The following is a 13,249-nucleotide window of genomic DNA, read 5'->3' as shown; positions in this document are numbered from 1 at the left end:
GTATAAAATGGCGCCATAACATATCGCAGGCGTTGAGTTGTCTCTTCACAGGCGTTGGTCTTCTCATCACAGGCGTTGGGGCATCCGAAATCCCTGTGAGAGGCTGGACACAAAACTGGACCTGACGAATGCCATTTTTCTCGGGACAAGCGTCCCGAGATAACAGCAGAAAGGCAGATGGGAAATAATTAGCATAGCTGATGTTCATAATGATTTCCATTATACGGGAGTCGGTGTTAGAAACCACTATCTCACAAACTCTCCGTAACGTGAACTTTCCGCAACCCAACCATACGCGCCGACCCGTTTGACTAAGGCTGTCGAGCCCCACTGTACAGACTGTGTGTCTGTATGACCGACTGTGTGTCTGTATGACTGACTGTGTGTCTGTATGACCGACTGTGTGTCTGTATTACTGACTGTGTGTCTGTATGACCGACTGTGTGTCTGTATGACCGACTGTGTGTCTGTATGACCGACTGTGTGTCTTTATGACAGACTGTGTGTCTGTGTGATCGACTGTGTGTCTGTATGACCAACTGTGTGTCTGTATGACCGACTGTGTGTCTGTGTGATCGACTGTGTGTCTGTATGACCGACTGTGTGTCTGTATGACCGACCGTGTGTCTGTATGACCGACTGTGTGTCTTTATGACCGACTGTGTGTCTGTATGACCGACTGTGTGTCTGTATGACTGACTGTGTGTCTGTATGACCAACTGTGTGTCTGTATGACCGACTGTGTGTCTGTGTGACCGACTGTGTGTTTGTATGACAGTCTGTGTGTCTGTATGACCGACTGTGTGTCTGTGTGACCGACTGTGTGTCTGTATGACTGACTGTGTGTCTGTATGACCGAATGTGTGTCTGTATGACCGACTGTGTGTCTGTATGACCGACTGTGTGTCTGTATGACTGACTGTGTGTCTGTATGACCGAATGTGTGTCTGTATGACCGACTGTGTGTCTGTATGACCGACTGTGTGTCTGTATGACCGAATGTGTGTCTGTATGACCGACTGTGTGTCTGTATGACTGACTGTGTGTCTGTATGACTGACTGTGTGTCTGTATGACCGACTGTGTGTCTGTATGACTGACTGTGTGTCTGTATGACTGACTATAACTGACTGTGAGTCTGTATGACTGACTGACTGACTGTGTGTGAGATAAAGTGCCATTGAAAAAACCTGCCCGGAAGGGGAATGTACTATAAAGTTAATTCAAAAACTTATATAATGCTTACTTCATCTTGAGGAATATATAGCCTACTTTAGGATAACGGACATCCTGGCAGTTGTTTTCGCAAAAAAAAAAAAAAAACCCAAAAGGGTTTGTATCTAGATGTACATCAACCTACTTATTTCACGCCAACTTGCCACAAAAGTAAAGAAGCCGACACTTTATTTTACAGAGCCCTTGTTATATGTTACGTGTAGTTATAATAATATAGTTTACTAGGTTACAGTTTATATGGTAACACTTTTTGGCAACACTTTACTTGAAGGGGCGTGCATAAGACTGACATGACACTTTCTTAATCATGACGTGATATGAAGGTTTTATGCATGTTTATGACAACTGTCATTAAGTGTCATTCGCTCAATTATGACATTTGTAATGCGAACATGACATTTTTTGAGATGTCTTTGATATGACAACTTGACTTAAAACAATACATCATAACCTGTCAGTGTCTTTGTCATAGCAACTTGACATTACTAAGACAACACAACCTGTCAATAAATATGTCATAAACATAACATAGCAGATTAATTATCAAACTTAAGGAACCACTTAGCTTTATGGGTTAACATTACGTTAAACTGCCATGTGGTTGGTTTTAACATTGGCTGTCTTGTGTTTTTACATTTTTTAATCACGCTTAAATTCACTCTTGTTCCAGAAGTTATTTTCCTCGCATATACATCACTATAGGCAAGAAAAGTGTATTTCATGTCACTTTAAAATTTTACTTGCTTGTTATATTACAGTCCATAACACTGTACAAAACAATCGTTTGTCTTGCACTGGTTTTAATTTACAATAAATGCTATCGATAATTAAGGTGCAAGATTCAAACAAAACGAGAGAGAGCGTGTCCATCTGTGGTGCAATACGAGAGACATGGAGAAAGCTTCGGGTGAGCATTAGTGCTATTGACAACGTTCATTATCGGGGAACAACTGACCAATAAGAATCAAGCATTTCAGTGAGCTGTGTAATATACTGCCCTCTAGAGTCGGGCAATATACCTGCTGATTGTATTTTGCCTACTTCAGTCTTGTAAAAGGCATTCAAATAACCTGTGTTGTTTATAAATTCCAGTGAGGCTGTGTGGAGACGTTGTGCCTTTCATTGGTTTAAACCTCGCTGAGCTTTCTTGGACGTGTGTGCAGTCGAGATGTCATTGTTAGTGCAGTGAAGCGCAGGATTAGAGCACTAGCAGCACATGGACACAAAAGCTGTGGTGGTCATTGCATAACTTCACATGCACAACAATGAGCCCCATCCCCCTCATATCATCTCCTCTCCCACCCGCACTCCTTCCTTATGCCACCTGCAGGAACCAGGGAGAACTACATGCTCTGGGACAACCACACATGTTTATGGGGAAAATATAATACCTAAAAATGTATTGTATTATATTATATTATATTCAAATAGAAAACAGTTATTTTAAATTGTAATAATATTTCACAATATTGCTGTTTTTACTGCATTATTTTACTGTTTTAAGTCTTAGCAAGCGTAAAAGACTTTGTTCAAACACATGAATGAATCTTTTGAACAGTAGTGGTATGTAGACATCTGTTATGTACAATAACTTTAGTACTCAATTTAAAACTAAATGCAATTTTCAGAATCCTCTCATATTATTATTAATAATAATTTACTTTTTAAATGATAAACATCTCACAGATTCTGCGTGGACCATGTAAACGTATGAGCAGAATTGAACATCAAGTTGCATGTAATATGATGTGAAATGAATTATGATTTTTCTTTTCTAGGTGGGGAATTATAAGCGTGCAGTCAAGAGAATCGACGACGGCCATCGACTCTGCAATGATCTTATGAACTGCCTTCAGGAGCGTACCAAGATAGAGAAGTCCTACAGCGCACAGCTCACCGAATGGTCCAAAAGGTGGAGGCAACTGATCGAGAAAGGTCGGCTATATCTATCCAAAGCTTCTTTCTTCATCCGCTCAGGATTTAATAGAACTGTGATTTAATAAGTTCATACATCTCTGATTTTGTCGTCTATGTTTTATATGTGTGTGTGTGTGTCCAGGGCCTCAGTACGGTTCTGTGGAGCGAGCCTGGTTAGCTATGATGACAGAGGCTGATAAAGTGAGCGAGCTTCATCAAGAGGTCAAGAACGGTCTGATGAACGAGGACATCGAGAAGGTGAAAAACTGGCAGAAAGACTCATACCACAGACAGATGATCGGGGGCTTCAAGGAGACCAAAGAGGCAGAAGAGGGCTTCAAGAAAGCCCAGAAACCCTGGGCTAAGAAACTCAAAGAGGTACAAAGAAAAGGCTTTAACTGCCAATTCTGTGTTAATGTCACTTTATGGCTTTTTTTCCCATTGCAAATACATATTAAATATGCATATCAATGCATGCGGTCCAAAATTCAAGTGAAGTGTGAATGCATGTTTAAATGAAGTTTAAATTCTTTCATCATTTACTCCGTATGACATTCTTTCTTCTGTGAAAGTCAAAATAATGAGGACTTAATCTTTAAAGGAAAAGCACCATAAACTAAGTACCAAGCCATATGTGATTTTGTGTGTTGTGTAAAAATGGGTTGTTGTTCACTGATAATCTTCCCATTGTGTGGGATATTAAAGGGATAGTTCACTTTGAAATTAATTTTTGATATGTTTTAGCTTGCCTCAAGGGCATCCAAGATGTATGTGTTTTTGTTTCCGCAGTATTTTCAATTTTGACATTTTCAGTCAAACCTCTGTTGTCTGTCAGTCATATAATGGAGGTTTAGGGGGTCGACCTCAAAGAGCATGCACAGAGAAGTCCAAATGAAACATGATTTAATGAATCGTAAATGTTAGTACACACTGATGGCCTAAGACATGAAACGAGCGGTTTGTGTGAGAAAACTACGAGTATTTATATCGTTTTTACCTCGTGTTACCACAGCCATGTCCAATTGATCTGAATCAGTTGTCCAATGTCCAACTGAATCATGTCCATCGTTCCCCCGGAAGTGATCGCTTATCGATTTCGGAAGTTTTACTTTTCACTGTGATCTAAACATATTTAGATATACAGGAAATCGCAATGGAAGATGATTTCGATATATCTAAATATGTTTAGTGAAAGGTAAAACTTCCGAAATCTCTGTGTAAACATTGAGTGACGTACTGTACGACACAAGAGATCACTTCCGGCGGAACGTTGGACATGATTCAGTTGGACATTGGACAACTTATTCAGATCAGTTGGACATGGCTGTGGTTGTTAATCTTTGTCTAATTTAAAGGTGCCATCTGTCAAAAAAAAAAAAAATCAAATCATAATCCATATTCCATTCCAGATGGGGGCAGTATACCTCCAGAAAGTGAGTTGTGCCGCGGCTGCGCGCTCTCTCACGTCTTCAAACAACACGAGCGAGCGCTGTCTTGCTCTCTCTCCCTCGTGCATATTAATCAAATCAATTGACACGATAGTAAAAGGTTGGAAGACCACAGTTTCACGAAGAGCATTTGGAGATTTTTAGAGATTAGAGACTCAATGAACAACATCTCAACACTATAAATGCCGTCTCAAATACACCCGGGCTATTATTTGAAGTTTTACGGTATTCGTTTTGTTCATAGTACATTTTTATTGTTAGTTTGAATTAATTTGACAGACAGCATTCGCTGATGTTGACCAAGCTAGTGCCATTCAGAGCCGCCAACTCTCACGAATTCACCGTGAGACACATGCAATTGACACTTTTCACACGCTCTCACGCCACACATCAATTTTGTCATGCACAGAAAAGGACACGGAGACCGACATAGACAGATCAGAATAGTTATGATATATAAAAAAAAACTCAGCTCTCAGATTCTGTCAATTTTATTACGCAATTCAAACAATAAATACAGTTTTGGCGCTTGTAAATGTTACATGACAGATCCCTAGCACTCGTGAACTGATCATCTCTACTAGCTAATAGTAATACTAATAATAATAAAAGAACACGAACACTGTTGAAAGATACAATATGCTACAGCTTACCAAAATGTATTCCTCATGCATAATGTCGACCAATCAATTTTTTGAACTCTTCCCTGAACTGAAATGTAGTAGTGGGGTCAAGCTATATGGGGAGTTAGTTGTGTATTGCAGTTTGGCTGGTGGTTATGTTGCCCGCCGCATACCGCCTCCCATGCTCGAAACTGGTATTATGACACCTGCTGGGCCGGGGCTAGTAATTTAGCATGCTAATTCAGGTTAATATCTCGGCAGCACTATAACTTCATCAACCTTATTTCTTCTCACTGTTTTGATGCGTGTAGCTCATTTTTGGGATATTTTAACCTCAATTCTTACAGATGGCACCTTTAATCTGTGTAGTATGTTAATCTTTTCTTGATATCTAATTTTAACATTCAGTGACATATGGTCTAAATAGTTAATCGATTGTAGTTTTGGAAAAGGCTGCAATTCCCCTGGCTGACCACTGTTTGTCGCCATTTTGTCAGCGTTTGTTGCCCGCCAGGTATCCATGGTAGTCACGTGACGGGAAAGTATGAATAGAATGGAAACTAGCAGGAACTATTTGTGAAAGCGTTCTAGTGTCCTCAGAACTGACCATGACTTTTATAAAATCTTTCAGTCAGTTCAGTCTCCAAGCGTCATTGCAGTAGTTTATATGCATGTCTGTCTGCAGATGGAGACGGCTAAGAAGACGTACCACATGGCATGTAAAGAGGAGAAGCTGGCTGCAGCGCGCGAGGCAGACGCTTCTGTCACTCCAGACCAGCAGAAGAAACTGCACGAGAAGACAGAGAAATGCAAGCAGGATGTGCAGAAGGTGCGGAAAACACACACACGACAAACAGAGAAACCGATTCGGTTTCACTTTATTTTGATGGTCCCTTTAAAACATTCTGTTGACTACCCAGATAGCAAACTGACATTGAATCAACGTGGAAACGACGTCTCTCATGACATTGAAACAACGTTGATTTGCTCATCGAATTAACGTTGAACCAACGTCAGACGCGGCATTCTTCAAAGCTAAATGAAATCGAAAATTGGTTTGCTTTCATAACGTTGAAACAACGCGTTGATTTCAAGTTGATTTTCTGTTAGTTTTGAAAGAATGACGCATCTGACGTTGGTTCAACGTTAATTCGATGAGCAAAACAATGTCAGATCAACGTTGTTTCGATGTCATATTTCCACGTTGATTCAATGTCAGTCTGCTATCTGGGTATGAGTAACATCTCTCTTAACTCTCATTAGAGTGTTAGTTGAGCATTAAAGGGATATTTCAGGATTTAGCATTAAGCTTTGTATTAGTAGGAAACCTGTAGTATTTTCGAATTACCGCGCTTTCCACCCTCATATCCCCCTGAGACGAGAGATGTATGTATTTTTTGTCTGGAAAAAATCCTCCGATGACGCAAAAATATTCATTTTGCGTCATCTGAGGATTTTTTGTCCAGAGGCTAAAGACTACAGTCAGTAGTGCCTGTCTTTGTCCCGCATGTTCCTAACCCGCCCATAGAGGGGGATCTCACTCACAGAATGAACACATAGTGTCAGCCATCTTTTTTTGGAAGCTAAGCTAGCAGGCTCTTGTCCTGTGGAGAAAGCTGAGTAGTAGGGGCATCGTCTTTTTCCCAGACATGTCCGGCCGTCGATGTCTGGGATTCAGCTTTTGCTTTCTGCTGTCGACATTCATCGTTTACATGCACACCTTTTGTTTCAATCTAACTGAATTCATTCCGATTGGTGAATCTGAATGTTGTGTTTACATGAACGCTAAACAAGGTTGATGTGCGTTTTAAAGGAGCTGGATGCAAGAAATGTATTTGAATTAATCCTAAATTTTCCCTGATATGTCACTAGACATTGAGAAATCATGTTCATTTCAAATACTTATATCACTGACAACAGTAGTCCGGCCAGGATATTGTCATTTAAAAAGTGAAGTCGCAGCCTTTGACTGATGTTGATCTTGTCAAGTTGTGTTTTGTTCTGATGTGTCACCCTCCACCGGTCTACCAATCACGGACTCAGTAGTGTTGCGGCATTCGGGTTGACAGCTCTGCTCTAGTTACCACAGCTGCAGATACAAACCTGTCGGAATCGGATAAAAAAATTCTAACATTGCGAAACCCCAAAAAACTTGATATGAATCCGAAATACTTTGTTACAAAGTCCGAAATAAATAATTAACAGAAAAAACTCACTGTGTAGGACTCGTCACTTGGAAGCTTCTTGTAGCAGTCTACATTCCTGCTGGAACCTGCAGCATATCTGGCAACCTCGAGTCAAGGGGGAAGGGGGGATACACCCTAATTTGAAAGTGATTACAGTACCAGTTTTTGCCACAATCTTGTATACAGCTCCTTTAACATTGCTAAAAAAATTCCCGCTCCTCCGTGAGAGATACGAGACCGGTGCATCTCACAGGTGTCGCTCATCGGTAATCACGCCACTGGCCTCGCGCCGTTCTCCCACAGCCCTCACTCTTCCCGCTTGTCACAGTAAACATGATGAATGGCGACTGTAGAATGCAAAAGCCCAATCCCGGACATTTTGGGCAATCTTGAAACACATTTTTGGGCAGACTCATCACGGAGACTCACTAGTTGCCTAGACTTGTTGTTTGACTACTGCGCTCTGTTACCGGTAGGCGTGACCTCCTGGGGCAGCGAAGCAAGTGCATTCTGGGAGTTGTTGTCTTTCATCCACAAAAGCCAAAAATACATTTTCTGGCTTTTCTCAGTGTATAAAGCTCCAAATTCGACAATAATTTCACATTTCTTCTACATAAATGTGGAATTCTAAATACACATTCATTTTTCCAGAGATGAAGTATCCCTTTAATAGACTGGGTTAGGGTTAGAATAAGTTGACATGTAGTTGCACAGTTACTTATAGTTAGCAGAATGTCTGTTGGAGGAGCATCACAATGAAGAGTTGGCAGATATTAAGCTGACAATATATTAATACTCTAATGAGAGCTAGTTGACAAATAATTACAAAGTTGCTTATTGTCAACAGAATGTTCAAAAGTGGACCATCAAAATAAGGTTTTACCACTAATCCAAGTGCTATTCACTTTCAAGTATACAGTACTTTGAGAATCAAATCAAAAACAAGTTTCACAGAACATTTAATGCATGGCAGGATAATTTATTAATGGGTATAATAATGTGAGCCGGTATAAATGTATTTACACAGGAATTATAATTGTGGGAAACTGTTTTTATTTGTATTTAATTTTTTAATAGCGCACGCTAGCTTTTTCAGATAGCCTAAATAGCATGGGATATGTGGAAGCTTCTAAATAAACTGGTTTCATGCAAGTAAAAATGTTATTTAATCTGACTATATACATATATATATATATATATATATATATATATATATATATATATATTGAATACACATTCAGCCTGATGCAAGAAAACGTCTTGGGTTACGACTGTAACCCTTGTTCCCAGAGAAGGGAACGAGACACTGCGTCATCGTTATGACACTTTGGGGAATCTCCCCAGCATAGCGTATATGAAGCATGAATGAAATCTGTCCGATCCTGATTGGTGCTGCGTCATGACGTAGTAGATGACGGCATAACCGGAAGATACAAAGGGGACGCTGACACAAACAACACCAGCTCTTTTGCAATGAAGCAAGCACTCTGTTCGTGATAGGTGTGGTGGTGAGACACAGTGTCCCCTTCTCTTCTCGGGGAACAAGGGTTACAGTCATAACCCGAGACGTTCCCCTTTGAGGGAACTCGCACTGCGTCATTGTTATGACACTTTGGGGAACGAAATGCCCACTATGCCACACCGAAATCACGCCCGTCCTAGTGTGAAGCTGGGAGACCAGGCACACTTAGGACGCGAGCACTCTAGCGCCAGGCGTCACGGGGAGTTGCAGACTGTAAAAACATATGAAGGTGTGCGGGGTGGCCCACCCACAATTTGAAGGCAAATTGCGCACCTGATAAGCCACGGCTATAGCCTGGAAAATCCAATTACTGATTGTCTGTTTGGATTTAGACTTCCCTTTCTTGGGTGAACCAAAGCACTCCAATAACTGGTCTTACTTCCTCCACTGGGAAGACTTCTCCAAGTAAACCCTTAGAACTCTGACTGGGTAGAGCAGGTGAAGTCTCCCCTCTTCCGCTGTCTCATGAGGTGGAGAATGGAAGGCCTGAAGAACCACTGACCATGCCGCACTAGACGGCACCTTGGGTACATAACCCGGTCTAGGATGTAAGATGGCATTAACTCTGCCAGGGGCAAACTCCAGGCAAGTTGGCGATATAGCCAAGGCCTGGAGATCCCCCACTCTCCACAGAGAAGTGATGGTAAGGAGAAAGGCCACCTTAAAGGTCAGGTTCTTTGTCTCAGTGGCTCAAAAGGGGCCTCAGCCAACCCTTCAAGAACCACTGCCAGGTCCCAGGTTGGGACTCTGGAATGAGACGCAGGCCTCATCCTCCGAGCCCCACGGAGGAAACGTACAACCAAATGGTGCCTACCTAAAGGCCCAACACCTACAGGCGAGTAGAAAGCCGCAATGGAAGCCACATACACCCAAGCGTGGATGGGGTAAGACCGGCAGAGAAACGATCTTGGAGGAACTCCAGCACTGAAACCACTGGGCAGTTAACTGGGTCCACCTCACGTTCTCTATACCAAGTGGAAAACACATTCCACTTTAGGCTGTACAGTCTCCTGGTGGAAGGAGACCTGGAGCTGAGGAGGGTCTCGACAACACCTGCTGACAGGCCAGCCTCTAAGTACCGAGCCCCCTCAGGGGCCAGACCCAAAGGTTCCATAGCTCCAGCTGGGGGTAAAATATTGTGCCCCCTGCCTGCGACAACAGGTCCCTCCTCAGAGGGACCTGCCACGGGAGGCCGTCTAGAAGAGCTACGATGTCCGAGAACCATACCCTGGTCAGCCAGCAGGGTGCTACTAGAAGTAGGCTGATCCCTTCCCGGCGGACTCGCTTCAAGACTCCCGGGAGCAGAGCGATCGGGGGAAATGCGTACAGACGCAGCCTCGGCCACGTCTATATCATAGCGTCCAGCCCCAACGGAGCTGGATACCTGAGAGAGAACCACAGTGGACAGTGGGACGTCTCTTGAGACGCGAACAGATCCACTTCCACTGGCCTGAATCTCACGCACATGGCCTCCACCACCTCGGGATGGAGTCGCCACTCCCCGGGCCTCAGCCCCTGCCTCGACAGGACGTTTGCTCCCTGATTTTGATCCCCAGGGATATATATCGCTCTGAGAGACGACAATTACCCCTGGGACCACAGAAGGATCTGGTGTGCCAGTCTGCATAGAGGGTGCGACCTCAAACCCCCTTGGTGATTCAGATACGCAACTACAGACATGTTGTCCGAGCGTATCAGGACATGGTGGCCGCGGAGGTCCAGGAAAAAACTCCTCAGAGCCTTGCAGACCGCCAGCATTTCCAGGCAATTGATGTGCAAGGAAGAGTGCCGGGTCTCCCACAGACCTCTCACAAAGCGGCCGTCCATGACCGCGCCCCAACCAGTGAGGGAGGCATCTGTTGAAACGGTTTTCCGGCAACATGACGCTCCCAACACCGGTCCCTGGGACAAGAACCAAGGTTTCCTCCATATGCCGAGGGAACGAAGGCATCTGCGGGTTACCCTGATCATACGGAATGGATTTCCCCTCTGGGAAAACCCCTTGGCTCTCAACCACCTCTGTAGGGGTCTCATGTGTAGCAGGCCAAAAGGTATGGACGTTGCTTCCATGAGCCCCAGCAGTCTCTGAAACTGCTTCAGAGTGAGGTTGTGGCCTAGCTTCACTCTGGAGACCATTGCCTGTATGGACTTCGTGCATGCGGGAGACATCTGTGCCCGCATTGTCGTGGAGTCCCATACAACTCCCAGGAACGTAGTCCTCTGGGAGGGCGTCAACACACTCTTTTTTGTGTTGAGTCTCAGCCCCAAGCACCTGATATGGCCCAGAACGACATCTCGATGCCGAACTGCCATCTCTCGCGACTTTGCCAATATTAGCCAGTTGTCGATGTAGTTGAGTATACGGATGCCCTGGAGTCTCAGCGGAGCCAGTGCTGCATCCATGCACTTGGTGAAGGTGCAAGGGGAGAGAGCTAGGCCGAAGGGAAGAACCCGATATTGGTACGCTTCGCCCCCAAAAGTGAACCTCAGGAACCTCCTGTGACTTGGAAGGATGGATATGTGAAAGTATGCGTCCTTCAGATCTATCGTGACGAACCAGTCCTCGAACTGGATCTTACTCAAGATAGCTGGAATAGTGAGCATCTTGAACCTGAATCTCCTCAGAGAACGATTCAAGTGCCTGAGATCTATTATTGGATGCAACCCCCCATCCTTCTTGGGAACTATGAAGTACCGGCTGTAGAACCCGGACTCCCTGTCTGGCCGAGGAACACGTTCTATGGCCTCCTTGACCAACAGGGATTGAACTTCCTGTTCCAGACCACCCCGTTGAACCTCGGGGGAGGGGAACTGAACTGCAGCCTGTACCCCCGCTCTACAGTATGCAGGACCCATGCAGAAATATTCGGAAGGCATAACCATGTGCCGAGATAATCTACTAAGGGAACCAGCCTCTCGAGGCTGGCCTCGGATGTTATTCGAGACTCGTTCCTGACCCCCAGAAGCGGCTGGCCGGCAGGGAGCGGTCGACAACTGTTTTCAGTGGGCGGACACGTTTGCTGCCCAGCCGCAGGTCTTAGTGGAGGCGGCGGGAGTGGCGTGCGTGCGCGGGAAATAGGCGAGCGCTCCGGGGCGAATGCGACCTCGATTGCTTCGCCCTGGGCGGGGGGGGGGGGGGCAGCTCTCAGTGGTCCGGCTGCAAACGGAAGCCTTCTTTGCCTCGAGGACAGTTCTCAAATCGACCTTAGGCTCAGAAGACTTGCCATGAGAGCGCCGTCTCCTTTGCCAGGCTCCCTCAGGAGGGGCACGGGAGGCGACACTCTCCTTCTGTACATATCGGTGCGAGGAGCTGGGAGGCGGCCGAGGCTGTCCTTTGGAGGCAGCCTTCCTCGAGGAGCCAGAATGGCAAGAAAGGTACTGATGGAAGGCCACCGACTGTTTTTTCACCTCCTGGAACCTCCCGACGACGGTATTAACCGCGTCGCCGAAGAGGCCCGAAGGTGAAATTGGGGGGTCTAGGAGAAAATGTTTCTCTCTCTCCTCCATCCCCGACAAATTCAGCCATAAATGTCTCTCCACACACAACAAACCAGCCATGGAGCAGCCGATGACACAGGCCGTCTCCTTGGTGATAGACAGGTCGGTGGCCTTCCTCAGCTCCGTGATGTCACTTGGAGAAGGACCCTCACCCTTATCCAGCTCCTTGAGGAGGTCGGCCTGGTAGGCCTGCAACACCGCCATAGTGTGCAGGCAGCTACCAGCCCGCCCAGCTGCCATGTAAGCCCTGCCCACCAGCGTGGATGTATCGCGGCATGGCTTAGTGGGCAGTACTGGGGCCTTAAGGGACGATGCGGCCTCGGGCGAAAGATAGCTTGCGAGAGCCTCCTCTACCCGAGGCAATGTCCCATAACCAGACTCAGCCGCCCCCAGCACATTAGCAAAATCAAGCACTGGGGGGTTGGAGAGTCTAGCTGAATAAGGTTTCACCCATGACTTGCATAACTCATTATGCAAGTCATGGAATAATGAAAGGTCCCGGCGTGGAGGTTGAGACTTGCGTTTAAAATATCTTTCATCCAGCTTGCTTGGTGGCTGAATTTCTACTTCCTCTTGTGGCCAATCAATTTATAATTTGGCAACAGCGCGTGTCAAAACCTCCACTAACTCCTCTTGACCAGGTGCATGAAGTGGTTGAATAGTCTCCACATCACACACCTCAATGCTTGAATTATCTAACTCCTCAGAGCCAGATAAATGTAGCATTGTGTCCCCCGCCTCGTGGGAAGAAGCCGCTTTGCGGGCTTCCACATGGGGCGGGAGAGCATCTGAATCCTCTGGGAAGATGCCGAAGCAGTCC

At 45.1% G+C, this 13,249-nt stretch overlaps 1 protein-coding gene across 3 annotated transcripts in view; it reads left to right on the top strand.

Annotated features, from left to right (window-relative positions):
- pacsin1a (protein kinase C and casein kinase substrate in neurons 1a) overlaps positions 1-13,249 on the top strand; it is a 91,551-nt gene that overhangs the window by 58,951 nt on the left and 19,351 nt on the right. For all 3 annotated transcript variants that reach the window (XM_039689916.2, XM_089124267.1, XM_039689918.2), the window contains exons 3-5: positions 3,014-3,170; positions 3,295-3,530; positions 5,909-6,052. In XM_039689916.2, coding sequence (XP_039545850.2) covers positions 3,014-3,170; positions 3,295-3,530; positions 5,909-6,052 — 537 coding nt within the window. The remainder of the gene's footprint in view (positions 1-3,013; positions 3,171-3,294; positions 3,531-5,908; positions 6,053-13,249) is intronic.

The sequence above is a fragment of the Pimephales promelas genome, chromosome 20, assembly GCF_988280905.1.
Source record: "Pimephales promelas chromosome 20, fPimPro1.hap1.1, whole genome shotgun sequence".
NCBI classification, from domain to species: domain Eukaryota; kingdom Metazoa; phylum Chordata; class Actinopteri; order Cypriniformes; family Leuciscidae; genus Pimephales; species Pimephales promelas.
This window is presented reverse-complemented; position numbering and strand designations above follow the sequence as displayed.